At 38.4% G+C, this 26,313-nt stretch overlaps 1 protein-coding gene and 2 non-coding genes across 5 annotated transcripts; all 3 read left to right on the top strand.

Annotated features, from left to right (window-relative positions):
• The first annotated feature begins 1,238 nt into the window (after window positions 1-1,238).
• On the top strand, window positions 1,239-26,313 carry EIF3A (eukaryotic translation initiation factor 3 subunit A). Of its 3 annotated transcripts, none has more exons than XM_010714909.3 (22): window positions 1,239-1,443; window positions 1,628-1,764; window positions 3,405-3,568; window positions 4,448-4,647; window positions 5,616-5,824; window positions 6,769-6,940; window positions 7,448-7,552; window positions 8,142-8,240; window positions 8,901-9,017; window positions 9,648-9,833; window positions 12,664-13,011; window positions 13,536-13,640; window positions 15,139-15,252; window positions 15,535-15,657; window positions 16,739-16,892; window positions 17,387-17,571; window positions 19,216-19,307; window positions 21,361-21,651; window positions 21,682-22,187; window positions 23,070-23,244; window positions 23,556-23,725; window positions 25,033-26,313. In XM_010714909.3, the coding sequence occupies exons 1-22, from the start codon at window positions 1,306-1,308 to the stop codon at window positions 25,272-25,274; spliced, it is 4,032 nt and encodes a 1,343-aa protein (XP_010713211.1). In that variant the 5' UTR covers window positions 1,239-1,305; the 3' UTR covers window positions 25,275-26,313. The 3 variants fall into 3 exon arrangements, with proteins under 3 accessions (XP_010713211.1, XP_010713210.1, XP_010713209.1); XM_010714908.3 differs by having other exon boundaries at window positions 21,361-21,983; window positions 22,014-22,187; XM_010714907.3 differs by having other exon boundaries at window positions 21,361-22,187.
• Window positions 7,836-7,959, top strand: LOC116216919. The gene has a single exon (XR_004160590.1). It is a non-coding gene; the product is annotated as a small nucleolar RNA SNORA19 (small nucleolar RNA).
• LOC116216918 lies at window positions 8,579-8,711 on the top strand. Its single transcript, XR_004160589.1, has one exon. It is a non-coding gene; the product is annotated as a small nucleolar RNA SNORA19 (small nucleolar RNA).

Genomic DNA, 26,313 nt, shown 5'->3' with positions numbered 1-26,313 from the left:
TGTGTGTGTGTGTGTGTGTGTGTGTGTGAGAGAGAGAGAGAGAGAGAAATCTGATGAGGACTGCCCCAATTGCAGTCTTTGAAGCTCACATCTGTTAGCCTAGGTACCTTGAGCAGGTTCCTATTTTTACCATTCTGCCATTATTTCTTTTAGCAACGCAGTCATTTCCAAAGTACTTTAATGGAAAGTGCTAATTCCATCCTCCTTCCTTTAAGAATAAACATTTCTTTTTAGTTGTATTCAGCTTTATTTTCTTTGCCTTTTTTTCCCTCTTCCACTTTTCCCCCCTCCATTCTGTCTTTAATCCTGTTTGCTTCCCAGTCTTGGCATTCTTTTGTTTTGCTTTTCTGTGGTTAAGAATGCCTTTAATGTAGGGCCTGTGCTTATGTTGGTAGGTAGCTGTTCCACTTCAGTATTTGCTTGTGTGTGGTTTGCTGTATTTTGTGCTGAGAAGGACATGTGGGTATATCATAAAATCACAGACTGACTTGGTTTGGAAGGGACCTCAAAGCCCACCCATTTCCAACCCCTTGCTATGAGCAGGGGCACCTCCTACCAGTTCAGTCTGCCCAGCATCCATCCAGCCTGGCCTTGGCCACCTCTGGGAATGGGACACCCACATGTCTCTGGGCAGCTGTGCCAGGGCCTCCCTTATAGGTAGGAGTTGCTGTAATATTGAGAGATCTTGCTAGTTAAAGCAACTGCATACAGAACAAATAAAAGAGATGCAGGTTTCAGCAGGAGGTCTGGTTTAACAAATGTCTGAACTGTCTTTAGGGCCGTGGTAACAATTAGTAAACTGTTCTATAAACTGGATGTCTGTACCAATTGGAGTTGAAAAATTAATAAATCAAAAGTCCAGGCAACTTTTCTGAGTAACTTTTTTAATTCTTTGGTTTGAGGAGAGTATTTTTTTTTTTAAGTTAGATTCATTGAATGTTTTGCATTTTGTTGAATGATATTGGTAGGTTCTGTACTACATATATGAAGTGCCTGGTCATGCCTTGATGAATGAATGGAGAGACTTCTCTGCCATCCTGAAATGTGTATGCTAATGGCAAGGTCTTTGTTTGCCAGGTGTAGAGCTGCCACCGCAGTTGCATCTGCCAGCGTTTTTGTTATGGCAACATAAATCAGACCATCAATGGAATTTGATCAGAGCTGATTAAATTCTACAAGCTTACAGTACCAATTCATAAAAACATACATCTTCAGGCTCGCGGTTCTCCTGCTAATTAGATTTTCCTTTCAGAATTCCTTGAGGTCGGCAAAAAGCAGCCTGCCCTTGATGTTCTCTATGATGTTATGAAAAGTAAAAAACACCGAACATGGCAGAAAATCCACGAGCCGATTATGCTGAAGTACCTGGAACTCTGTGTGGATCTCCGCAAGAGTCATCTGGCAAAAGAAGGATTGTACCAGTACAAGAATATTTGCCAGCAGGTATGGCTTCTGAACATTTTGTTATTTGCATAGTATCTGTCAGCTGATGTGATCTAAAAGTAACATCAGTCTCGAATTAGAATTCACCTCTGTTTTAGATGTTTCTGCTTTTGTAGCATTTACTTTTTGGATATTTGCTGCCTATCACTGGGAGAAACACCTTCACGTTCTGCCTTTGATACAGGTGAACATCAAATCTTTAGAGGATGTTGTTCGAGCCTATTTAAAGTTAGCTGAAGAAAAAACAGAGGCAGCAAAGGAAGAATCCCAGCAGATGGTACTGGACATAGAAGACTTAGATAATATTCAAACTCCAGAAAGGTAGGAGGCCTGCCTTTAAAATATAAGTGTTTCACAGCAAAGTGTCCTTACTTTCATGCTTGTATGCAGTGACACAAAGATTTCTAGATTTTCAGTGAATGTTGTTAGAGTATGAATGTATAAAATATATACTGGAAACAAAGAAGACTTTTTCAGTTGAAACTTTGTGATTCTTATGAGTAGTGCACCTTAACAGTAATTTCCTGATTTTGTTATTGAACTAAGGCTTTTGCATTGACTTATCAAGTGTGTGGTGTGGTTAAATGAGTAGTGTTAGAAAAGTTAGTATATAAATTGTTAGATGTTCTGAAGTTTAAATGTGTGGTTTTATTTTTTATGCTCTTAGTATTGCTGTATTTTAACAGTTTTATAGAAGGCAGCAGTTGTTCTTCTAAACACCTTGTTTGCAACAGAGATACTGGTGGAACAAGCAAACAGCTCAGGAATTTACTGATGTAATTAGGAACAAAGTAAAGAATAAAAATGGAAGCTGACAGAGGAAGTAAAGAAGAGTCACCATGATTCCAAGTCAGAAGTACCTGTGTAAAGGAAATGAGACTGGATGGTTTACTTGAAAGGATACCTGATGGGTGCTATATTGATGGGATTGCATAGGAGGTGGCTAGTGACACAGCTGTAAATTACCATGGATATGAAAGATATAAAGGAAGAGAGGGATTGTATCATTCCAGTTTTATGAGCTGATGGATGAACCACTACATTCTGAGGGCGAGCCATAGAAATATCTGGTTGAAGGGACTAGCTAAAGGAGAAGACATGGAGCTGAGGAACAGTAAGGTGTTCTTTAGCAAAGTACTATGCTTCTGTTGATTGAACAGTGAGAAATTACAGGGTACTTAAAAAAAAGTAACTTAAAAAAAGGTACACTTGATTATGTACAAGGAGATACTTCTGCTTCTCTGACAGTGTGTTGGTAGGTAAATTCAGACTTAAAGCACAATGCACCTGGGTTGGAAGGGTGTCCTTTAGTGACATCCAGTTTGTTTGTGGACAAAATTTAAAACAGTGAAGGGTGAACTGAATTGAGCCTACAAATAATAGGTAGAGAGAGAATATTTTGAACTTGTTTGTTTTTGTAGGTGACATGGTAGCAGTCTTCTATGGAGAAAATAGAAGTTGTAAGGCATGCATTTCTTCTGTGTCATATGTCAACAAGAAGTAAGCTCTCTCTGGCAGCACTGCTGCTTGCTAAAAAGAACGTTTCAGCAAGTGGAAAAGTATCTGAGTAGCCAGTGATATTTGAGGCTAACAGAAGGACAGTGACTGCTGCCTGATAAAACAGGGAAGGTGAAAATCCTAGAATTAGTTTCCTTTTGCTTACTTGTGTGAAGGACACCACCTCCAGAAGTCTTTTACTCATGGAGCTTGCACGCATCTGTCAGAATATGAAACATAACATCAAGAAAAGGGATTCTGTCCTTTAAAGGAGGAGTCTGAGGGACAAGTTTGAAACTAAGCAGCAGTTAACGCTCAGTGGCAAGTAGCAGTTTGGATTCCTACAGTCTGATCGTAGATCTTGATTAAAAATAAATACTGTGGGAACTGTGAGCAATAAAACCTTTTGTCTTCTTTTTCCATTTATTTTCCTCTCTTCCATTCCCCCTGCCCCAAAACTGTAGTGTTCTTCTGAGTGCTGTAAGTGGAGAAGACACACAGGATCGTACTGACCGCCTGCTTTTGACACCGTGGGTTAAATTTCTGTGGGAATCCTATAGGCAGTGTTTGGATCTTCTCCGTAATAATTCTAGAGTGGAACGCCTGTACCATGATATCGCACAGCAAGGTGGGTTGGGAAGGTGGAAACTGTAACGAGGCTCAGCACTCCTGTGTTACATGCTGTAAAATTAGAAAGTGAGAGATTATTCATCTCTTACTTTTGCATCGGAGTTGAAAACATTACTGCTTATGTATGCTCATACTTCTCTCAGAATTACAGAGATGATTAAATGCAGGGGTTTTCTGGACACAAATCTTTTCTTGTAGGAGAATATACAAGGAAAAGTTTATTTGGGCATACTTAGTATTACTGGTGCTGTGCCTTTACTTTTTCTAACTTATAAAAATTAGTTGCAGCTTCGCTTTTTTTATCCGGAATGACAAATGTCTTCCATTAATGTACGATACAGTAAAGGCTATTGTAAAAATATGATATGCTATCAATTTTGACTCAGAAGTAACCTAGTAAAATGCTGTCTAGAACGTGATAGGAAGCAGTCTAGTCTGATACTTAGGATGTTATTCTGCAAGAAAAAAAAATTTCCAAGAATGGATGATTTCTTAAAAAGTAAAAAATGAGTGCAAAACATTGGATATGTAACTTGGGCTCTGCTCTTTAAGAAAGTGGCTATTGGGTTTTTAGCACTGAATTCAAAATAAAAACTAGAATCGCTCCTTAAATTAAAATGTTCTAGAAGTATCCCCTTTATTCCTTGAGCTTGATTATGTAGAAGCATCTTAATTTTTTTTTTGAGGTCAAGATGGAAGTGCTTTGCATTGATTCTTTTTCTTTATGTGTGGCACTTAGATTATATCGTGTCGAAATGTCTGTGAACTGTAAATGAAGATTCTTTAAATGCATCACTGTACATATTTGGACCCCATTTAGGACTACAACTAAATCACCACCAGTTAACATTCTTATTTCTATTCTTCATTTGTGCAGCTTTCAAATTCTGCCTGCAGTACACTCGCAAAGCAGAGTTCCGTAAACTCTGTGATAACCTGAGAATGCATCTGGGGCAGATCCAGCGTCATCATAACCAAAGCACAGCAATCAACCTCAACAATCCTGACAGCCAGTCAATGCACCTGGAGACCAGGCTTGTGCAGCTTGACAGTGCTATTAGCATGGAGCTGTGGCAGGTATGCAGCCGGCTTCCTGTAATCAGCCTGTAGTCTGCTGCCTTCCCACATGTGTACTGAATGCTTTATCTGATGTCTCTGGAATTGCTGTTTTTGTATAGCATTTCAAACCAAGCTTCTGCTGGCCGTAGTTAATGGTGAAGTGGTTGGAGTCCCTTAGAGTTGTGAAAGTGAGAAGTAGGCTGACATCTTCCTCTCTTACGTGTTGCATTCTCCTGAGCTACATCACTGGGAAGTGGTTGGTGAATGTTAAACCTTGTAGTTAGGCTGAGGCCACAGAACTTCCTGTCTGAAGTCTGTTAGTATCTGGCCAGTGAGGACATTTTCAAAGCAAGTTGTTCAGAGAGGGAGGTGCTTTGTTTTGGGATCTTAGTAATGTTAAATTTATTAAAGAGATGGAGGTGTTGTATCTCTGGATTTGGAGTATGCTCTTTTATGTTGATTCTTCTTAGGTATGGAAGTAACTATATATAAGTATTTGCAGGAGAATGTTTGTGTGTGTGTATATATATATATATATATACACGTATATATATATATACACGTATATATATATACAGATTTCTTAATTTTAGGAAAGCTTTACCAATTTTAATCAACAAGCATGATTCATATGAAAAAAGGTAGAAAGAGTAAATGATTGAATTGATAGAATGGTAAAAATAGGGGCACTGTTCAATTTTTTTTCCTTGATTTGTAGATTAAAAATTGGATTAATAAATAAATAATTCAAAATTAAATGACCAGATTACCAGATTCTAGCATATAGATGTAATGGATTTGCAGGATGTCCAAATAATTTCTTTATTAAGAAAGAAGTATTTAATTACATCCAGTGTCAAAACTGGAGATCACAGATTTCAGTGGGATGAAATATAGCCTTATAGCCATCAGTGGTGCTTTATTTCTTCTCTTGCTTGGGTGGGGCTGGGAAAAAACTTCTAAAATTAGTGTATTTATTTTTTCAGGAAGCTTTCAAAGCAGTGGAGGATATTCATGGGCTTTTTGCACTGTCTAAGAAACCACCCAAACCACAGCTGATGGCAAATTACTATCACAAAGTTTCGACTGTCTTCTGGAAATCAGGAAATGCTCTTTTTCATGCGTCTACACTTCACCGACTTTATCACTTATCGAGAGAAATGCGGAAGAATCTCACACAAGAGGAGATGCAGAGGTGGGGAGAGATGTTTAATGTGATCTTACATTATATTTTTTAACTTCAGATGGTCAAAAATAAACTAAATTATATCCCAAAAGAAGGAGATGGCAAGCATGGCTATGAGCAGCTTTGCTTAAAGTGGCCAGTACTAACTGTTGCCCCAAAAGAGACTTAGAGAATGGATTTTGTACAAAGCTACAGTAAAGTAAGAAATGCGAATGTCAGGTCACCTTATTTAAGCTTCCTTCTTTGTTACTGACTGGGAATCTAAACAAATTAAGAAGTATCTGGTTTTTGCTTTCATTTTCTGTTCTAGTGGTGATACTTAACTTCACAAGGTTTCCTTACTGCCAGCATGAACTTTTCCTTAGTGTATGCAAGTGCAAATAGCCAAACAGCCATTAATTCTTTGCTGGTAATATGATGTCTGGCTAGGGTTTTGAGGCATGCAGAATCATTGGCTGCATGAAACTCTGAGGCTCATTTTACAGGCATATATGGATGGTGGAAATAAATACTGTATGAGATTTTTATACTCCTGCTTATCTGGGTACTGAGATCAAATTTAAATATTTAGTGTTACTTGCATTTAACATCAAAAGGTATATAGGTATATTTAGCAAGAAATGTTAAAATTCATGACAATCAGAAAAGAGTAAAATAAGATTGAAAATATGTTGCTTTGTTTATCCTATCTTTGTATGTATATATGTATATACCCACATGTACACATAATGAAAATGTGTTATAAGAATCTTTCCTCTGGTTACTGAAGAGCAGTGCATGCTGTATCCTTACTGCACAGCTGTTGTCTTTTCTGTTATTACTGGTATTTTTTATAGTTTGACAATAGGAATACTACTCATCCCTATTTTTGGATTGGCACGTATATGAAAATGAAATAAATAGTGTTCTCTGTCAGTTCATCCCCTGTGGGATCCCTTATGCTTTGTCAACAGGATGTCTACTCGAGTCCTTTTGGCCACGCTCTCAATTCCTATTACCCCTGAGAGAACTGATATTGCTCGTCTCCTGGATATGGATGGCATCATTGTGGAAAAACAGCGACGTCTGGCAACTCTGTTGGGTCTGCAGGCCCCTCCTACCCGTGGTAGTCTAATTAATGATATGGTACGTCATCGTGCTTGTATGAGGAGCTCTTAAACTCTCAAGTCCTCTTTTTGATCTGTTTTCATCCCAGAAGTGCTGCACTTAGCTAAGGGATGACAGTTTCAAAATTAAAACAGCTTTATGATTAGTTGTATTACTAATAGTGTACTGTTAACATTTCAGGTTCACGAGAGGGGCTGTTTTCAGTTTGGATGTGAGCATACGTCCTTGTAGTAGGACTGTAGGTCTTTGTGTCTTAGAAAAGATGAATATGTTGAGGGTGGCACTGCAGTCTAGATATTTATCTTGTATGTTTTTTGTCTACTTTTTCAACTTTCATTATGATTAATTGATGTTATGTACAATTATTGTCACTGTAACCAAGAGTGTTTTATTTTAAAAAGAATCAAACTGTATTAAAAGGTACATGTGATACCTATTTAACTTTGGGAGTGTAAAATGCTTAAAGCATTTCTATTTGTTAATACTGTATTTATTTTAAGATATTTTGGTTATTGTTCATTGTAGGTGAGGTTCAACGTAGTACAATATGTTGTTCCAGAAGTAAAAGAACTCTACAATTGGCTTGAAGTTGACTTTCACCCACTCAAGTTATGTAGCCGTGTCAGCAAGGTAGGTTTTGTATTTTCATCCAGATAGTGGAAAAAATTCATTCCCATCTTTAAGGTGCTCTGCAAAAATGCACTTTCTGAAATGCTTTGGAAGGTCTTGTGGATGGAAATGATGCTGAGTTTAACTTAAAAATGAAGGAGTGAGAAAAGGTGTGCCTGCAAGTGGACTATTGGAAGTGGAAAAATATACTGTAATCTGTTTTTACTTTTTAAATGCAATGTACTGGGACATAGAATTGTGTGAGATCCCTTTAACTGTGTTAATGTAAATTCTGCAATGAAAGAAGCACATCACATTCTTTTTCCTTAATAGTGGGAACAAAGATATTTGAAGTGCTAAAACAAACATGAAGGTAAATTAGCAGTGTGGTTCATGTTGCCAGTACTGTCAGTCACCTTCATACAAAAAGTGTTAGCAGTCTTCTGGTGTTCTGACCAGAAGACTGACTTCAGTAAAACAGAGTATCTGAACAGAAGTGCTATTCTTTCCTGAGCTGTAAAACAAAAGTATTTCAGGGTCACACTTAGTACTTTAATGTTGAAGTTTTAAGGGTTGATGGAGATAAAGTAACTTTTCAGAGTTTTTATAGGTACTAAACTGGGTGAAAGACCAAGCTGAAAAGGAACCTGAACTGCAGCTGTATGTTCCTCACCTGCAAAACAATACCATTCTTCGCCTTTTGCAGCAGGTATGAATAAGGAAAATGTGTGTTTGTAAGTAGATGCAATGTGTTGGAAGAGCACCAACCTGGAAACTATGCTGAAGTAATTTTTTTCTAGTGACTAGAAGGCCATTATGATTTTGGAATACTTTTTCCAGTGTATGACCCATATCTGCAAATTTGTACATCGTTTAGGTACAGCCAAATTAATTGTACTTAATGGTGGTTGAATACAGTGGTGCAATTTTTTGCCTGGATTTTCTTTATGTGGAGACTATGAAGTTTTATTTAAGGTAATTCATTGTGTCTTAAAATCTTATGGGATAACATTTGGGTGTTGCTTTTTCTTATAAACATGTTATAAAACGCACATTTCATTGACCTGCTTTCATTGCAAGTGATGAGCAGTGTTATTTCTGATGTGCTAAAGAAATATTTGAAGGCTAATTAGCAGCTTAGCTGTACGTAGTTACTGCTGCCAGTCTCCTTCATACAAAGAAGCTATTTAGTAATGACATTTATTCTTAGCTTACATTTGTATTCAGTACAGAAATAAAATCCTGAAAGAGTATTTGTAATTGTATTAATACCCATACCTTAATTTATTGATGATTTAATAGATTACCAGCTTTTATTTCTGTCTCTTTTTAATGAGGAAAAATGCCTCATGTTTGTTTTCATGTAAAGGTGGCCCAGATCTATCAAAGCATTGAATTTTCTCGCCTGGCTACCCTGGTTCCTTTTGTTGATGCTTTCCAGCTGGAACGGAGCATTGTGGATGCAGCCAGACATTGTGACTTACAAGTAAGTGCTGTCAAAAAACACTGTGAAATGATGTATGAATTTGTGGGTATTACACTGGATGAAGAGGAACTGGTGGGCATTGAGCACAAGGAGGGTGGTTGGTTCTGTGAGATGGAAGTAAACTGGAATGAAAATGGAAGTGGCGACATGAAAAACTGGCAGTTCCTCTTGAAGATTGCCCTGTTGGTCAGGTTGTCTGTATTGAATGAATGACAACCTGTAGTTAAATGTTTTAAATTGGTGAAGAAATGCCAATAGTTTTTTGTTCAGATTGTCCATTTAGATTTTATCTTAAGCTATTCATTCCTATAACACCACTTCTGCAGACAGATGAATTGAAACTATCTTGTTTCAAGAGATTCTTGTTTCCTGTTTTACCGAAGTGGAGAAAGAGAGAATCTTTGAAATTTCAGCATCTTACGGTGACTATTTTTAAATAGAACATGGAAATAAAGCAAGATTCTATCCAGTGCTCTTTTTCTTTTTAATTCTTACTTAGAGCTCTTGTTGACTTGCATTGGCCATGAGCACAGCAGCACAGAAATCATTTAAGAGCAATTAATAATACAATCTCCCCTCCCCCCCACCTTTTTTCTTTCCTTTTTTTTATTTTTTATTTTTTTTGCAAAGGTTCGCCTTGACCACACCACCCGGACCCTGAGTTTTGGCTCAGATTTGAACTATAGTACTAGAGAAGATGCTCCTCTGGGCCCTCAGCTACAAAGCATGCCTTCTGAGCAAATTAGAAATCAGTTGACTGCTATGTCCTCAGCTCTGGCCAAGGCTCTTGCAGTCATTAAGCCCCCTCACTTACTGGTAAGTAACTCTGCATTTTCTGAAAATGCTGACAAATCCTAACGTTTCTCCTAAACATTGCATTTTGTATTAATGGTTGCACTTATAGACCCATGTCAGTTCTTGCTTGTCTGATAAGCTGCTCTTCCAGTGAACTGCTTTCAGTATGGTACTAGCAGTACTGTTGTCCCTTTTCCTCAGAAACAATGTATTCTTGAGGTGCTGATATACACAAACGAATGGTAAGGTGTCTGTTAAGGACAGAGTATCCTTCTGTTGCATACTAACCTCTTCTAATAGCTCTGCAGCTTTTGGTTTGGCAAAATGAACTCGTTTGAATTTGTGATTTGAATATCACACCAAGAAGTCACTGAGCTATCTTTTGGTTAATGTGGCACTGCAAAGATCCGAGGAGGCAGGGCTGATGCTGTGGTGTATTACTGTATATTCTGGTGTGTTTTCAGATGTGTGTTGCTCCATTTTTCAAAGCGTTGCAATGCTCTCTGATACAGCTTGTCAGTAATAATGAGCTCCATTTATATTCCTGTACTTTAAGTAGAAACTAAAGCTAAGAACTTGATGTTTTTTAACAGTTTGTATTTTAATTAATGTGTTCTGAAGTTAGATGTCTTTTCCTTTTTTTTTTTTCCAGACTTGTTTTTCATATTCAAGTGTATTTGTGCTTGTGAAGAAGAACAAATCATTCCTAAATGCACCTGGCTTGTCAGTGATCATAACAAAAATAATGTCAGCATTTAAATGGCTGATTTTGTGTATATCAAGTTTAGAATATACCATATAGTAATATAGCCATAGTTGAGTCCAAAGAGCTAAGACTTGTTTAAAATTTTGCATGCATTTTTGAAAATGCAAGAGCCTGCTTTCTTTATTCTTTCTGGCAAAAGTGTTGTGAAGAACCTGTAATGTGACTTCCTAGTGGAATCTAAAAGCACGAACAAAAGATCCCACAGCTGAAGAACTGACTTGTTTCTCACTGGCACTCGCTCTCATATGACTCCAAGGTCAGCCAACCTGATGAGCTCGCATTTCAGGTTCTCCAGAGCCCTGTAGGAGCAAGGTGTAAATCACACTGTGGGATTTCCTGCATGCTTTGATTGTGGCAAGTTTAAAACTTCACTTCTTCTAAAAGAGTGGTAAATTTTCTGTGTGCTGTGTGCTAAAGAAAGAAAGATTTTTGTAGCCAGTATGTAGAACTTTTCCATTTTGAGAAAAGGACTGAGGGCAAGATGTTCATACTAAATGCTTTATCCAGATTGGAAATAAGAAGTTGTATTCCTAAAATAACTGCACAAAGTAGGACTGTATTGTGACACTTAATACTAGCTTACTTCTGTTAGCTTGAATATATAGTAACTATTTAATAGTGCTTATTTTCATGTGAGTTTTCCCACAGGAAAGGATTTATTCAGATAAGCTGTTGCTCTAAAGGAAAAAAATATGCTTTATTTGTACATTTACAGATGTACAGATGACAGGTAGTCATGATGTCAGTTTAATTATCTGAATAAGACATAAATACTAGTAATTATGCTTGCAAAATTTGAGTCCATGATCAGGTTTAATACTGACCTGTGGGATTAGGGAAGCTGTGAAACAAAGGGGTATAACTTTTTCTTTGCTATTCACATAAAAACCTCTCACTCTTCTAAGTGTTTAGAAAGATACAATTTATTTTCAATTTTGTTACAAAATCTCAAGTTTTTCATTGTTGTGTTTCTGGCACCCTCTCCTGTTTTTAAGTGCAACAAACTATGGGTGTTCCAATGTTTTTATTTAATGCTCTGCAAGTGGCAGATTGCTAAAAATACCTCAGAGCACTCTCACATTTCATGAGCAGCATGACTGAGTGCTTGCTGTGAGTCATTAAGCTGCAGTCCTTGGCTGCTTCCTGCAGTGATTAAAATGGGCAGCTCCCTCAGCTGGCACAGCCATACTTCTTCATGTGTAGAGTGAGCATCTCTACAGAGAACCATATAAAAATACTCTGGAGGAGAGTTTATGGGATGGCCAAGAGGATGCTTAAAGAACAGTCTACATGCAATTGAGTGCTTCTTATAATTTAGTCAAAATGACTTGATTCCGGTTTTTTTTTTTTTTCATCTCATAAGACAATACCTTGTGTTAATTCTGGTACTTTTGTTTTACATTTGAATGTCTAAAAAAAAAAACCCTCAACACTAAAAACAAGGGAGCTGTGTTGAAATACGATACATGTGGTGCTGTCCTTGCTAACATATGGAGAGAGAAACAAAATTGGTTCCCTAAATTACTCTCAGATAAAGACTCCTAATTATCATTGGCATCTGTGTGCAGTATTTTTGGACAAATTTTGAAAATACCATACCTAAAATAGATGTGCTGCAAAATATTGTTTGATATAAGCAACTTTCAGCTCCGTTTGCACGTGGTTCTGTTGAATTGATGCTGCCTTGTGTGCCACATGGATAGTGTGATTACTGTCTTTACTATGAGAGTGTGAGGTGCTGAAACAGCTGCCCAGAGAGGCTGTGGATGCCCCGTCTCTGGAGGTGTTCAAGGCCAGATTGGATGGGGCCCTGGGCAGCCTGGTCTAGTATTAAATGGGGAGGTTGGTGGCCCTGTGTGTGGCAGGGGGATGGAGATTTGTGATCCTTGAGGTCCCTTCCAACCCAAGCCATTCTGTGATTCTGTGTAATTAGATTTAGCGTTATTACAGTTGTATTTCCATCCAACTGGCAAATTAGGGAAATAAAACTAGTTCTCAGATTTCTTTGAGAAGCAATTGTTACGTTTTCTGCCTATTTGAAGAGATGCTACATACATCGTTGTCTTATTCTTAATTTACATCCAGCAAGAGAAGGAAGAACAGCATCAGCTAGCAGTCACTGCCTTCTTAAAGAATTCAAGGAAGGAACATCAGCGTATTCTTGCACGCCGTCAAACTATAGAAGAAAGAAAAGAGCGCCTTGAAAGTCTGAACATTCAGCGTGAAAAAGAGGAACTGGAGCAGCGTGAAGCAGAGCTCCAGAAAGTCCGTAAAGCTGAGGAAGAGAGGCTGCGCCAGGAGGCAAAGGAAAGAGAAAAGGAACGTATCCTGCAGGAGCATGAGCAGATCAAAAAGAAAACTGTTCGTGAGCGCCTGGAGCAGATTAAGAAGACTGAACTGGGAGCCAAAGCATTTAAAGACATTGATATTGAGGTAGAAAGCTTATTATTGAAGCATTTTGTGCTTTTAAAATTATACTGATAGGCTGCCCGAATTTCTTGTTCTTTACTGGTTTTGTATGGTGACTGATCTTATAAACAATGTCTAAGAAACGAGACTGCCTGTTTGGCACTTAAGTATTAATTTGCTCAGCGGTGTAAGTAAGCCCTAATACTGAATTGGGATAGGATCTGTTTTACCTGCAGTAAAGTCAGCTGTTATTTTAAGCCCCTGGTTTCTCAAACAGCATCTGATCTATGGAAGATAGTCAGGTTCCATTTTGTTGTACTTGAACCATGTCTCAATCAAGAATCAGGATACAAATGTTTTAGCTTTAAAAGTAAAATGCAAATTACCCCCAGATGTCATGAGAGAGAGGAAAAGAAGCTGAGAATGCTTCTGAAGCAAATTTGTTTAAAAGTTAGTGGAGGACTGCAGACACTTAAATGAACAAACTCACATTTGTGACAGAAATACTGTTTGCTTAGTTTTGTACTGATAACTGTACTTGGCTGCAGGATCTCGAAGAATTGGATCCGGACTTCATTATGGCTAAACAAGTGGAACAGCTGGAGAAAGAGAAGAAGGAACTTCAGGAACGACTGAAGAATCAGGAGAAAAAGGTACAAAGTAGTAAGGGTGCTAAGCCATGTCTATACAGCACTTATGTTAGTGGTTGTGAGCTGTGTATTCTCATATAAAATATATGGATATTCAGAATGTTAATGTGTAAAGCTAGCAAAAGAAGCTGAAGGCATGATAAACCAACTTAAGCTATGTGTGAAGTGAGTCTTAGTTGGGAAGACTTGTATTTGAAAATATCTTCAGAGAGAATTAAATGCTCAGAGAAGGGGAGAGGCTTTTAGAGGACCTAAATTAATTAATTGCATTAGTCTTCACTAAAGCAGAGGAAATTCCACTGCTAGAGTTCATCTAGACTGTTGAAGAGAGTCTACATGAAACTCACATGACTGCAAGTGTGGGGAATGTGCTGTCAGAGTAAATAAAAATGTATGACCTGGGCAAGGTGAAAGTCGCCCATATGTTTTCAAGACTGAAACAGTTTATATGATCCCATTGGCAATTCCGTTCACTTAAAGCCAGTATGATGTTTGGAAGTTGCAAGTGCTTTCTCATGAGGAGGAGCAGAGAGAGAGGGAAACTGTTCTTTTTAGTCACTAGTGAGGGAGATGGGATGCAAGGCAGTGTCTTTTAGCTTCATCAGGGAAGATCAGGTTGCATATTAAGAAAAGATTCTTCATTGAGAGGGTGGTCAAGCAGTAGAACAGGCTCCTCAGGGAAGTTAAGTGCAACTCAAAAAAAACTCTTTATAAAGTTCTTCACCAAAGGCTTTAAGGAAAACTTAGCAGCGATGGCATGAAACTGAGTCTTTAACTGAAGTTCAGTTTAGATGTATTTTGTGTGGGGGAAGTAGGAAATAAAATCAACCCATCTTTAGCTTTACATCTTAAACGATTGTCTCCAGACTGAACATAAGCTGTCAGTAGGGAAATCTGGCTTGTGCATCTCAAGTATCATGTCCAGTTCCAGTCCCTTTATCTCAAGAAGAATGTAGGTTAAGTAGAAATTTGAGATCAGAAAAGCAGGAGTTGTTAATGGTATGGATTGGCTTCTGCCTGAGAAATGACTTTGTAAATTAGTACCACTGTGCCTCAAAGATTTCTGGAGAAAGGATATAGTAGCAAACTGCCTATGTGTAGGTACAAGAGGGGCCTTCATTCTGTGAGCTGTCCATCTATAGGGTTTCTTTCCAAAGTATGCTGTGTATGAAAAGCTGCTTTGAGTTCAGGACAAGAGGAGAAATGTACTGCCTGCTGAATGGAAGGGAAAAAAGTTGTCTCAGAAAATCCTTGGAGCTGAGAGTTGTTGATGATGGGAGACTGTTAGGAAGAGCATGGACTGTGTCCTTTGCTTGGAATGCACTTAGGTGCTGATGATAGAGTGAGGTGTTGTTTGGGTGGGGTTTTGATCCACATGGTTATATAATAATGGTATCTGTATTGGAGAAATTGGGTTTTCTTCTGGAGGATGTTGAAGAGTGTGTGTTCCACATTTGGTCTTTGCATTATGACGTTCTGAGATTGTGCTGTCTTTATTTAGATCGACTATTTTGAACGAGCAAAGCGCTTAGAAGAAATTCCTTTAATAAAGACTGCCTATGAGGAGCAAAGAGTGCGTGATATGGAGCTGTGGGAGCAACAGGAGGAGGAGAGGGTAAGAACTGTTATTCAGGTGATAAAATCCATCAGCTGTGAATGAAAAATAGCAGTTTTGCACTGTTTTTTTTTTTCCTTTCCCTCGCTTCACTTGGGAAAAGAAGGGAAAAAATTGGTGTGAAAAATTGTTTAAATTTTTAAATTTTATTGTGCAGTTACACAGCAATATCTTTTGACCTGGATCTGAAAGAAGATGTAATTTGAGTAGCAGCTGAGGTAGAACAAATGCAAATATGTAGTGAGCTTTTCTTTCATGTTATTTTTTATATTATCTCTTTAGATCACCACTTTGCAGCTGGAGCGTGAAAAAGCCCTTGAGCATAAGAACAGGCTCTCGAGGATGTTGGAGGATAGAGATTTATTTGAAGCCAGACTCAAAGCATTGCGACGGACGGTTTATGAGGTACGCAAGAGATGATACTGAAATATCAGAATATCAGAATATCTCTCTGAAGTAAGGAAATCAACTCATGGCTCAGTGATTCTTCCTGAAAATTGCAAATTAGAATCTACAAAATTTTGAAATCATTTATTTACTGCTTTGATTAAAAATAGATATTCCTGCACCCATTCCTGGGTATTACCATTTAAAATTTTTGTCAATTTCTTTAACAGCTTATGGAAAATAAGCACCTTAAAATACCTTTTTCTTTAATACAATTAATAAGAGATCATTGTAGCATATGAGCAGCTGGCTATATCTTTAGAAATACTTGAATTTGCTGTGATGATGGCATATATTAGACTGAGACAGGGGAGGTTTAGGTTAGATATTAGGAGGAAGTTTTTCACACTGAGGGTGGTGACACACTGGAACAGGTTGCCCAAGGAAGTTGTGGATGCTCCATCCCTGGAGGCATTTGAGGCCAGGCTGGATGTGGCTCAGGGCAGCCTGGTCTGGTGGTTGGTGACCCTGCACATGGCAGGGAGTTGAAACCAGGTGATCATTATGGTCCTTTTCAACCCAGGTCATTCTATGATAATGAAAATAATCCTTAAGCTGAGAAATCTGATGAAATATGTAGAAATACATAGAAATACTTATCTGTTTATTATCTTTTTCTTTGAATCTGGAAATTATTTTGATAGTATTTGGTGCTGCAAGTTGCATTTTGTTTGCCAAATTTGATAACGAGTTAGACCAAAAGGGCAGGGAAAAAACTGTGCCGGATTCTCTGCTATAAGTATGGGTAGTTTAGGGAGGTCAGCAGCTAGATAATGTATTTATGTTCCAGAAGAAGCAAATAGAGGACTGAAATTGTGATTGCTGTGTGTCTTAGGAGTATATTCACTTCTATCAAATTTGCTGCAGGAGAAAGTTAAAACGGTAAACAGAAACACAGTTGATTTTTAGCTGAGCAAATTTAATACGTTAATATGTTGGTTGGTGTTTCTTTGCAACTTTATTTAGCAACTTGTGTTTTTGTTCAGCTCTTTAATGTTTAAGTTCTGGTAGTTTCACGTGTATTTTTTTTGTATTTCAGGATAAACTCAAACAGTTCCAGGAAAGGTTAGCAGAAGAGAGGCGCAATCGTTTGGAGGAACGCAAAAAGCAACGCAAAGAAGAAAGACGCATTACTTATTACAGAGAGAAGGAGGAAGAGGAGCAAAGATTACGAGAAGAACAACTGCTTAAAGGTATAATTGAGAGTGTGATTGCTGCTTGGATGAAGTGTTTTTGTATCTGAGTTGATAATCATGCAATATTAAAAGAAAGAAGAATAATACAGAAGTCCTTAGTATCATACTTACAGCACTACTAGCTGACCTTTGACCTCTTCTAAAAAGAAAGCCTCTACTATATTTGATGTATATTAATGTTTTGGCTGGCACATACATCCTGTACATCTAAGTAAACTTTCTCCTCTTTTTCGCTAGCAGCTATTGTTCAAGGTGTCAGGTTAATGAATGTGTCAAGGATTCTTTTCCTGTTGCTTTGGAATTAAAATGCTTCCACAAAACCTATTCTGTGGTTAAGCATGTTCAGTGAAATGCTTAGTTGGATGGAGATTATATATATAAGGAGCCAAAGGAGGAGTATTTTTGTACATCCTCTCTGTACAAAAAAGTAGTACTGTACAGCAAAGTAGTGTAATTGTGAATATGTTCTATTCATTTATTCAACTCTGCAGAGCGTGAGGAGAAGGAGCGCATCGAGCGTGAGAAACGTGAGCAGGAGCAGCGGGAGTACCAGGAGCGTGTCAAGAAGCTGGAAGAACTAGAGAAGAAGAAACGTCAAAGAGAAATGGAGATAGAAGAAAGGGAGCGTCGCAGAGAAGAGGAGCGGAGAGGTTTGGATGATCCATTTTCAAGAAAGGTAGGTAAATACTTACAGGTTTGATTTTCTTCTTGCCTGCTTTTATTTCTGTAGATTATTTGGAAAAAGTTGACAATTGATGGTAAAATAAATGGTTTAAGCGATTCAGTAATAGTGTGTCTAATTTAATAGTTAAATTACTTATGTCACTTATTTTCAGCTCTCTATCAGGAGCTTCAATCTGTAGTTTTGTTGTAAAGTTGAGCAAAGGTCACCAGGCTGTTCAGAAACTAAATGAATAAAGATTAAAAGGAATATTCAATATAAATTAACACAAAACAGGAGAGCTATGTTTGTAGCATGTGTAATGACTCATGCAAGTCACAGATTAGAGTAGCTATTGGAGGAGAATTCCAGTCTAAACATAAAAGTCTAGCTTTCTATTTTATAAGAATTAAGCAATGAAGTAAAAACGAGAGGTGTGTGTAGCTTCCTTTTGGCAGTATAGGTATTGGGGAATATCACTGTACCAACCTACCAGGAAACAAAGCAAAACTTATTTCATAAATAAAATGCTTATGATGTTATAAACATAACAAGCCTTCTAAACTCCTACTTCTTCAAACCTTAACAATAAGAAAACTTAGATTAAATTCCATCCACCTTAGCCATTGTCCTCGTTTAAAGAATGCTTCACTGCACTGGTATTTTTCCACGTAAGAAGTATTCTTAGCCACAGGCACTTGACTATATGGAAAAACTGACATGGGTTCTAAGAAAGATACCCATACCACATGAAAAATGCCATTTGCACTTTTGGAATTCTTTTTGTTCGTTCTTGTTTCTTGGGATCCTTTATACAAGAAGACTATAAAAAATGTTTAAATAGGTACTCAGAGTAATGGATGTGTGAGATGTAGCCTGGCCTGATTATTTCTCTATATAGCAGTGTAAACTTTGCCAAATTAAAAAACTTTTGAAAGATTAGTATCAAACCCTTTGTAAGTATGTCTGATTACGTGAAATCAGTTCTTTTATGTGGCTTATCTAATTTGATTCTTATGGTAGCATTCAGGAATAAATGACTGCATTAGAAGTAGTACAGTTTGATTTTGGGAAAGCAATTGGGAAAGACATGCAACCTTTATTTAAAAAAAAAAAAAAAGAAGAATTGTTGCTCTGTCCTCTTTCTAAGCAACATGGGTGAATCAAAATACCTTAACTGTTTTGTGCCTTAAGGTCTCATGTTAAGTGTACACCCAGAATGAAATGGTCTGTGCTACAGAGAGCTTATGATTTATGCAGTCACATTTTCTGATCTGGTAGAAAGCTCAAAACCAAAGGATTATATATTCACTCCTAATACTGCTATGCAGCAGGAAAGTGAAATTTTTAGAACATCTTTGTTTGCTAACTCTCTTTCTGTTGTTAATACACTAAAATTTCTATGAACAAATGTATTAACTCTTTGTGTATCCTCCTACCATGTTAGTGAAGTGTGTGGCACAAAGGGATCCTAATGTTCTTGATCTGCCATGAGCAATAAAGTTCACTTATTCAATCTCCTGGTAGTTCAGTATTCTCTACTGTGTAACAAGTGATTTTTTTAAAGGCATGTTATGCTGTGGAAGGCATAACTTAGATGCTGGAAATCTTTATTTTAAAGTATTCAAGAGGATATTCCTACTTCCCTTTGACATACAGGAATCTCGTTGGGGTGACAGGGGAGAGTCTGAAAGCTCCTGGAGAAGAGGTGGTGAGACTGAATCCGAATGGCGACGAGCACCAGTGGAAAGGTGATGATTGGGCTTAGTATGTGTGGCTCTTTTTTTAAAGCTGCACTAACAATAATCTCTCAGGCCTTTACATTTCTCTAAGTTACCTTCCAATTGCTTCTAAGAATCTCAAAATGAGAGATTTTGTCCCACAGCTACATTCAGATGTTCTTTTTCTGTTTAGGTTAGATACATGAAGGCTGGCTTAGGCCTTCTACATCTGATAAACTTAATTACATTGATTCTTTTCTAAGTAATAATTTTCTGGCCCGCTCAAACATTGGAGGCAATTGCATAAGAACAGTCTGGGGAAGGATGATGAACAGATGCAGAGTTCCTAGAGATTTGAGATTTTCCATTTAGAAGACTGACAATAATTGTGAGAAAGAAAGTCAAAGCTGAGTGTCTTGAAAGCTATTCAAGAAGAGCTTGCAGAGCAGAAAATGTGTGCTATAAACTAAAACTAAAAGTTCTGAAAGACTGCAGAACAGAGAAGAGGAAGGATTTCTGTAGGAAGAATGTTTTGATGGTACCTTGCACTTTTATTTTAAAAGCAGTTGATCACATCTATACTGCCAGATGTTTGGAATATATTCAGTAATAATGAAGACTGTTTGTATAATTGTAGAAAGTAGGATCTTTAAAACTTGTCCATTCCTCTGCTTCACAGCCAGATGCATTGTGCTTAAAATATTTCTGAAGAAACGTGTCTAGTTGTTCTTAGAAGTCTGTGTCGATGGAAATACCACTACTTGTTCTAATTGGCAGTGTATTTTACTGCTTAATTACCCTTACAAATAGATATTTATAAATGTCTAACCTTAATTTCCAGTGCAGCAATTTAAATCCATTACAGCTTACTCTGACTGTGGAAGCAAATCAATTTACTGTTTCCCTCTAGTAATTTCTTCTAAAATAGTGGAATAAGATCTCTTGATGAAGTGAATAGTGTCTTAAGCTCTCTTTTAAAAGCTGTGTTGCTCTTCTTGATAGCGATCCGCTTTCTCTTGAATTGCGACATAAAAAAATTCATGAAACTCTCCAGTGAAGCATTTTACTTACGTATTGCAGAAGTGTTTAATGCATCTGTTTATATGCTTCAGATTTAATGCATTAGCTTGCAGCTAAAAAATTTCTGGCAGGCATTGATTTCTCATGGAGCAGGTCTGACATGCTTGTTTAATTAGGACACAAATCCATGCAGTTACAGAGCAGCTGATTGTCTTGTGCAGCAGTCCCCAGAGTACAGGATTCCAGGTGATCAGCATATTCCAGTGCTCTAAATCTTTTCCTTACCATGGCTCCTTTGGGCATTAAGCTAAATGCTGTCTCCGGGGAAGTGACAAGGTAGAAGGCTCTAACTACTGTTCAGTAATGTCTGATCCTTTCAGTGTTGCAAAGCTAAGCATATTCTAAAGATGAACTGATGACACAATAGCCCAGTGAAAATTCTAACCAATGCTTTTTATCCCTCCTACAACCTAGTAAGGAGAATCACTATAAGTCTTAGTCTGCCAGAGCCTGTACCCTGCTTGCAGTCAGGCAGCAGTTGTCCTGCTGTACCCAGTTGTGTGTGCTTGTCAGTGAGAGCATCACCAATCTGTTGAGTGAAAACAGAGATGGGATTTTAGGGTTGGTGTGTGTGTGTGTGTGTGTGTGTGTGTGTGTGTGTGTGTGTGTGAAGATAAGGGATACTTTATGACTGTGGTTTTTATTTTTAATGAGTTCTTTGAGATACAGAGTTTGTCAAATTAAGCTTGATGTAGAAGCAAAACGCCTTATCTGTTTTATTGCAGTAGATGACCAAAGGAGACTACTAAGCAGCTGTGATGTTTCAAAGGATAATAAACTGTTCAATATTTAGTGAATCTGTAGGGGAGCTGACCTATCACTTTCATGTAGCACTCAAAGCAATTAGACCCTGTGCATCTGAAAACTGGAAGCTCTGTAAAAGTACTTGCAAGCATACATCAGGTATTCAGAAGTGATTTTGATGGGAGTCAACAGCACTGTCTTACATGTAAAGGTTTTCTAGACGTCATTTTCTACTCACTTATTCCTTGTGGCTTTGTAGAGATTGGCGTCGAGGAGAAGCAAGAGATGATGAAAGACCTTTCCGGCGAAGTGATGATCTGCCTCGGCGAGGGGATGATCTGCCTCGACGAGGTCCTGCAGAAGAAAAGGAACGGCCTTCTGTGGAATCAAATGAGGACAGGCCACCTCGGCGTGAAGGGGATGAAGACAGACCGCCTCGGCGTGAAGGGGATGAGGACAGGCCACTGAGACGTGGTTTGGATGAGGACAGACCTCCCAGACGTGGCTTGGATGATGACCGAGGGAGCTGGCGGGCTGCAGATGACGACAGGCCGCCCAGGCGTGCGTTGGATGATGACAGGCCGCCCAGGCGTGCGTTGGATGATGACAGGCCGCCCAGGCGTGCGTTGGATGATGACAGGCCTCCCAGGCGTACGTTGGATGATGACAGGCCGCCCAGACGTACGTTGGATGATGACAGACCACCGAGACGTGGCTTGGATGACGACAGAGGCAGTTGGCGAGCAGCAGATGACGACAGAGGACCCAGGCGTGGGCTGGATGATGACAGGCCGCCCAGACGGGCTTTAGATGATGACAGGCCACCCAGGCGTGGGCTGGATGATGACAGGGGCAGTTGGCGTGCTGCAGATGACGACAGGGGTCCCAGGCGAGGTCTGGATGACGACAGGGGTCCCAGGCGAGGTCTGGATGACGACAGGGGTCCCAGGCGAGGTCTGGATGACGACAGGGGACCATGGCGTAACACAGATGATGACAGGCTCTCCAGACGAGATGACGACAGGGGGCCGTGGCGTAGCAGTGAAGATTCAAGACCAGGTCCTTGGAGACCATTTGGTAAACCAGGTAAAGCAGTATAATGCAATCATTTTTCCTCCAAAGTGTGGTTAAACCAGCAGATAATGGATGTGATATATTTGACAGAAAAGATGGGACAATCATCCCTGAAAACGTCTGGAGTAATTCTGCTAGTATGGACACTCCTATACTTAGGATAATTAATCCTTTTCATTTGGTTCAATTAAACAAACCGTGCATGGCCAAAATCAGCAGCGTTTATTATTTGCCTGGATTATATCTAAAGATCACATAGTATTGATGGTATTTACTTACATGCAAAAACAAGATAGACAGGTTTAAAGCTTTGACAAAGGAAGAACATTTTCAGTAGTTGTGTGCACCTCAATCTCTTTCCCTGCGTGATCTGAAATTAATCTGCTAGGAAGGATTTTGATGCATCATTGCATTACTCAAGTGGATCTGGTTTGGATAAGTAATTTTCTTTTTTCCTAGATATGGTAAAACTAGGAGTATTTTTTTGGATGTCCTCCATTGAGTAGTATTTTAGACCAGATGACCTTTTGAAGTCTCTTCCAACCTGAATTATTCTCCAATCCTATTCCTGTGAGGTTTATTTCTAATTCATAGTAGTGTTGGTAACCAATACTTGTTTCTGATTGCGTTTGAAACTGTTGCTGATTTTTTTTTTCCCTTCACATTTGTATGTTTATTATATTTTTATTTTATATTTTTACAGGTGCCACATCAACTCTTTAGACATCAATTATGTAATCCAAACCAGTACAAAATTATCACAAGTCATTTTATATGCACTCCAGTAGCTTTTTCCTATTAAAAAAAATCCAAAACAGTTTATGGGAGAGAAGTAAATGCATTTTTGAGGGATTATTAATTATTCATAAATTCCTTTGACTTTGTTGCTTACAGGGGGATGGAGAGAGCGTGAGAAGGCTCGTGAGGACAGCTGGGGGCCTCCCCGAGACTCCAGGCCTCCTGGAGACCGTGAGTGGGATAGAGACAAAGATCGTGACGAGAGTGAGAAAGACCGTGAATTTGACAGAGAAAGGGATTTTGATCGAGATGATCGTTTCAGACGTCCCAGGTTTGACTCCTTTGTGTAATTAAGAAATAATTTGACTTCACGTAGTGAAATGAACTGTGATTGGTGTGTAAGAAATGGGTAGTAAGTGGATAATGGCATAGTGGTTCGTTGTTCTTACAGCTAACAGAGTGAATCCCAGATTCTGCTTTTAAGTATTTTGCTTTTTTTTCCCCTGTACGTCATATTTTGGAAGTCAGCATATTAAATAGAGACCCATAGGCCCTGAAAATATCTGTGTCATCATCACTTCTTTCTGTAGCAAAGATAAAACATTAACATTTAGTCTTATTTTTCATTTTGAATGGCAAAAGGGATGATGCTGGTTGGAGAAGGGGACCAGCTGAGGAAACATCCAGCTGGAGGGATTCAAGTCGTCGTGAAGAATGGGACAGAGGTGGCCGTGACATGAGAGATCGCCGTGCTGATGACAGAGAACCACCGCTCAGAAGAGGACCGCCCCTCAGATCTGAGCGTGAAGAACGTATGTTTGTTTTGTGTTCCTAAAGGCTTGCAATTATTACAGGTCCTCCACATTACCCTGGCAGCATTAGGAGATGATTCTTTTCGGCCACTTAAATGGCCTGTATTATGTAACAACATAATACAAAGCAGCAGTAGTGCAATTGCTACATTTTCTGTGAACCTTGTTTTTAGTTGTATTCTTTTCTATTATAGTAGCAATTCAGATCAGATTCAGACATTTTAAGTCTGCAGTTATCGCTGTCGCATTACATTTGAGGTGAATGAAAGTTGTTTATAGTTCAATCATCAAGAGAGGTGTCCCAGAAAGTAATTTCTGGCTCATTTCTCAAAACTGAGAGAAATATTTGCAAATAAGGCCTTATTGCCTTATTTGGGTTTCACACTGTTAGTGATATTTATTTTTTATGAGTAACCTACTTTAAATATGTACATTAGTAAGTTTTAATTATGTACATTCATTTATACTTTGCTGTCTCCTATAAAAACCAATAACAACAAAGACATTTGGTCTGAGATACCACATCTTGCCATTTTGGAGTTCTCGCGTTCAGAATTTCATTTGGTTTCTGCCCTGAGCATTGATGCTCCCTGATTGTGGGTGCTGTCATGCGACTAATCTCAGAGCAAAGTGGGACAGAACACATCTTACTGCAGCTAGCAGAAAGGTTGAGGGTTCCCAGTGTGGGGAGATATATACATTATATATGTATGTGTGCTTGTTATAAAATAATATCAAGAACTACTTTATTTTTTGACCATCTGGTTTAGTATTTGACACTGTTTTGTTCATAGCTGGGGTATTATTCTTAAGTTCCTTTTGATGGAAACGAACAATTCTTCATATAGTGAAGAATGCTAAAGACTAGTATCAGGGGAACTGTGTAATCCTGTGTCACATCTGACTTCAATAATGCTGAACAGCAAAGGGCTGTTGAGACATAGAACACCTAAATAGTTGTTTCTAAAGAGATGCTTTTGTGCTTTTAATTCTGATAATATAAGGATGTATTTTACATTGTAAAACTGTATACATCACTAGAACATTCTTATTGCAGTTACTTTGTTTTAAAAATGACACTTCACTTGCTGACAGCAATCGTAAGTCTCTAAGAGGCATGAGTAGTTCCTGTCCATTACTTCACTGTAAAATTAAGCTGTGCATTTGGCTGTCATCTTTGTATTAGCTCTTGGCAAGATTGAGAATCAGTAAATCAGGCTGTCGGTGCTAGGCTTGTTTGTTTAAACTCTTGCAGGCTGCTGGTTGAACATGACAAAAGGTGGTTTTAATGTCTTCTGTGTTTGTAGCAAGCTCATGGCGGCGTGCTGACGACAGGAGAGAAGAACGTGGGGAAGAACGTGAAACAGTCCGGCGGTCAGCTCCTGCCCCTGCTGCTCCTCCAGCTTCTGCTCCCCCGTCAGCATCAAAAGATCGAGAAAGAGACGGGGAGAAGGAGAAGGGATCCTGGAAAACAGAAAAGGAGCGTGAGCCCGTTCGTCGTACTAAAAATGAGACAGATGAAGAAGGGTGGACCACTGTACGACGCTAAGCGAATATCAAAACAGTTTAACCAATGTTTTAGCTATGATTTGATCGAATCCACAGATTATATTTGTGCTTATAAACATTCTGAATGGGAATTCTTTAACAAATGTTTTGAGATAACACGAAAGCATGAGCTTGAATTACTTACTCATATAGATTGATCATGCACAAAACTCACAGCAGAAGGTTGGAAATTGAATGCCAGTTTTTGAAATTTCAAATGATGCTTACTTCATGGATCATTTGTTGCTACAATAAAAAGAAGCAGGCTGCCTTGAGTAATGCCTCTATTTGACACCAAAACAAGCTGACCTTTATATTTTTAGTCTGTCTTAATTTGGAATGGGGTATTATCACTGAATGTGCATTTGAAAGCACCTCAATTCACACAGTGGAATTAGGGGAAAAGCAGAGCTGGATCAATTTCCATGATTTGCCAAAAAAGGAAAAAAAAAAAAAAACTAACCCCCTACCCCCCTCTATTTACAATCTTTGAGGGCAGGCAGTTTGGGAGACATTTTATCATCTAAATTCAGTAAGTTTAAATTTGAATTAAACACAACAAACATTATGAGCATTAGCTACACTGGGATCTTTTCTGTAGATTTACTTGAATACATGAAGCCTACGAAGCCATGTTGCAGTCATTTTTCCAGTAATGTATATTGCTGCAGTGTGCAGACACAAAACTCCAAGCTTTTACAATTTAAGTGTTTTGGTAAGCATATTGCTACGTATTTTCTGTTGCAATAGCACAACTGCTTTTCCATTACTGGATAATTCATGCCTTTCAAGGATTTATAAATATTGTCATATTTAAAATGTGTGGTTTTGGAGAAGTTGTTGAATTTTTCCCCAATTCTTTGTCTTCAGGGTAAATTCTTTCCCTTTCCAAAAGAAGTGATTTGTATTAATGGCTGTGTTGACTTTGATTTTGGGATGCAGAAGAACAATTAACTATCTGGTCATACTGAAGCCAACACAGAACTTGCTGCTGTGTGTTTCTTCAATGATAAATAAACAACTTATGGAATTAGCTTCTA

The sequence above is a fragment of the Meleagris gallopavo genome, chromosome 8 (assembly GCF_000146605.3).
Source record: "Meleagris gallopavo isolate NT-WF06-2002-E0010 breed Aviagen turkey brand Nicholas breeding stock chromosome 8, Turkey_5.1, whole genome shotgun sequence".
Classification (NCBI taxonomy): domain Eukaryota; kingdom Metazoa; phylum Chordata; class Aves; order Galliformes; family Phasianidae; genus Meleagris; species Meleagris gallopavo.
Note: the sequence above shows the minus strand (reverse complement) of the source record. Positions and strands in the feature narration are given on the sequence as shown.

Coding starts and splice junctions, on each gene's coding strand:
- EIF3A (XM_010714907.3), top strand. CDS start 1,306: ATGAAAAGTAAAAAACACCGAACATGGCAGAAAATCCACGAGCCGATT. Junction 9,834..12,663: donor TTAAGCCCCCTCACTTACTG/GTAAGTAACTCT, acceptor ATTTACATCCAG/CAAGAGAAGGAAGAACAGCA. Junction 23,245..23,555: donor GATCGTTTCAGACGTCCCAG/GTTTGACTCCTT, acceptor GAATGGCAAAAG/GGATGATGCTGGTTGGAGAA.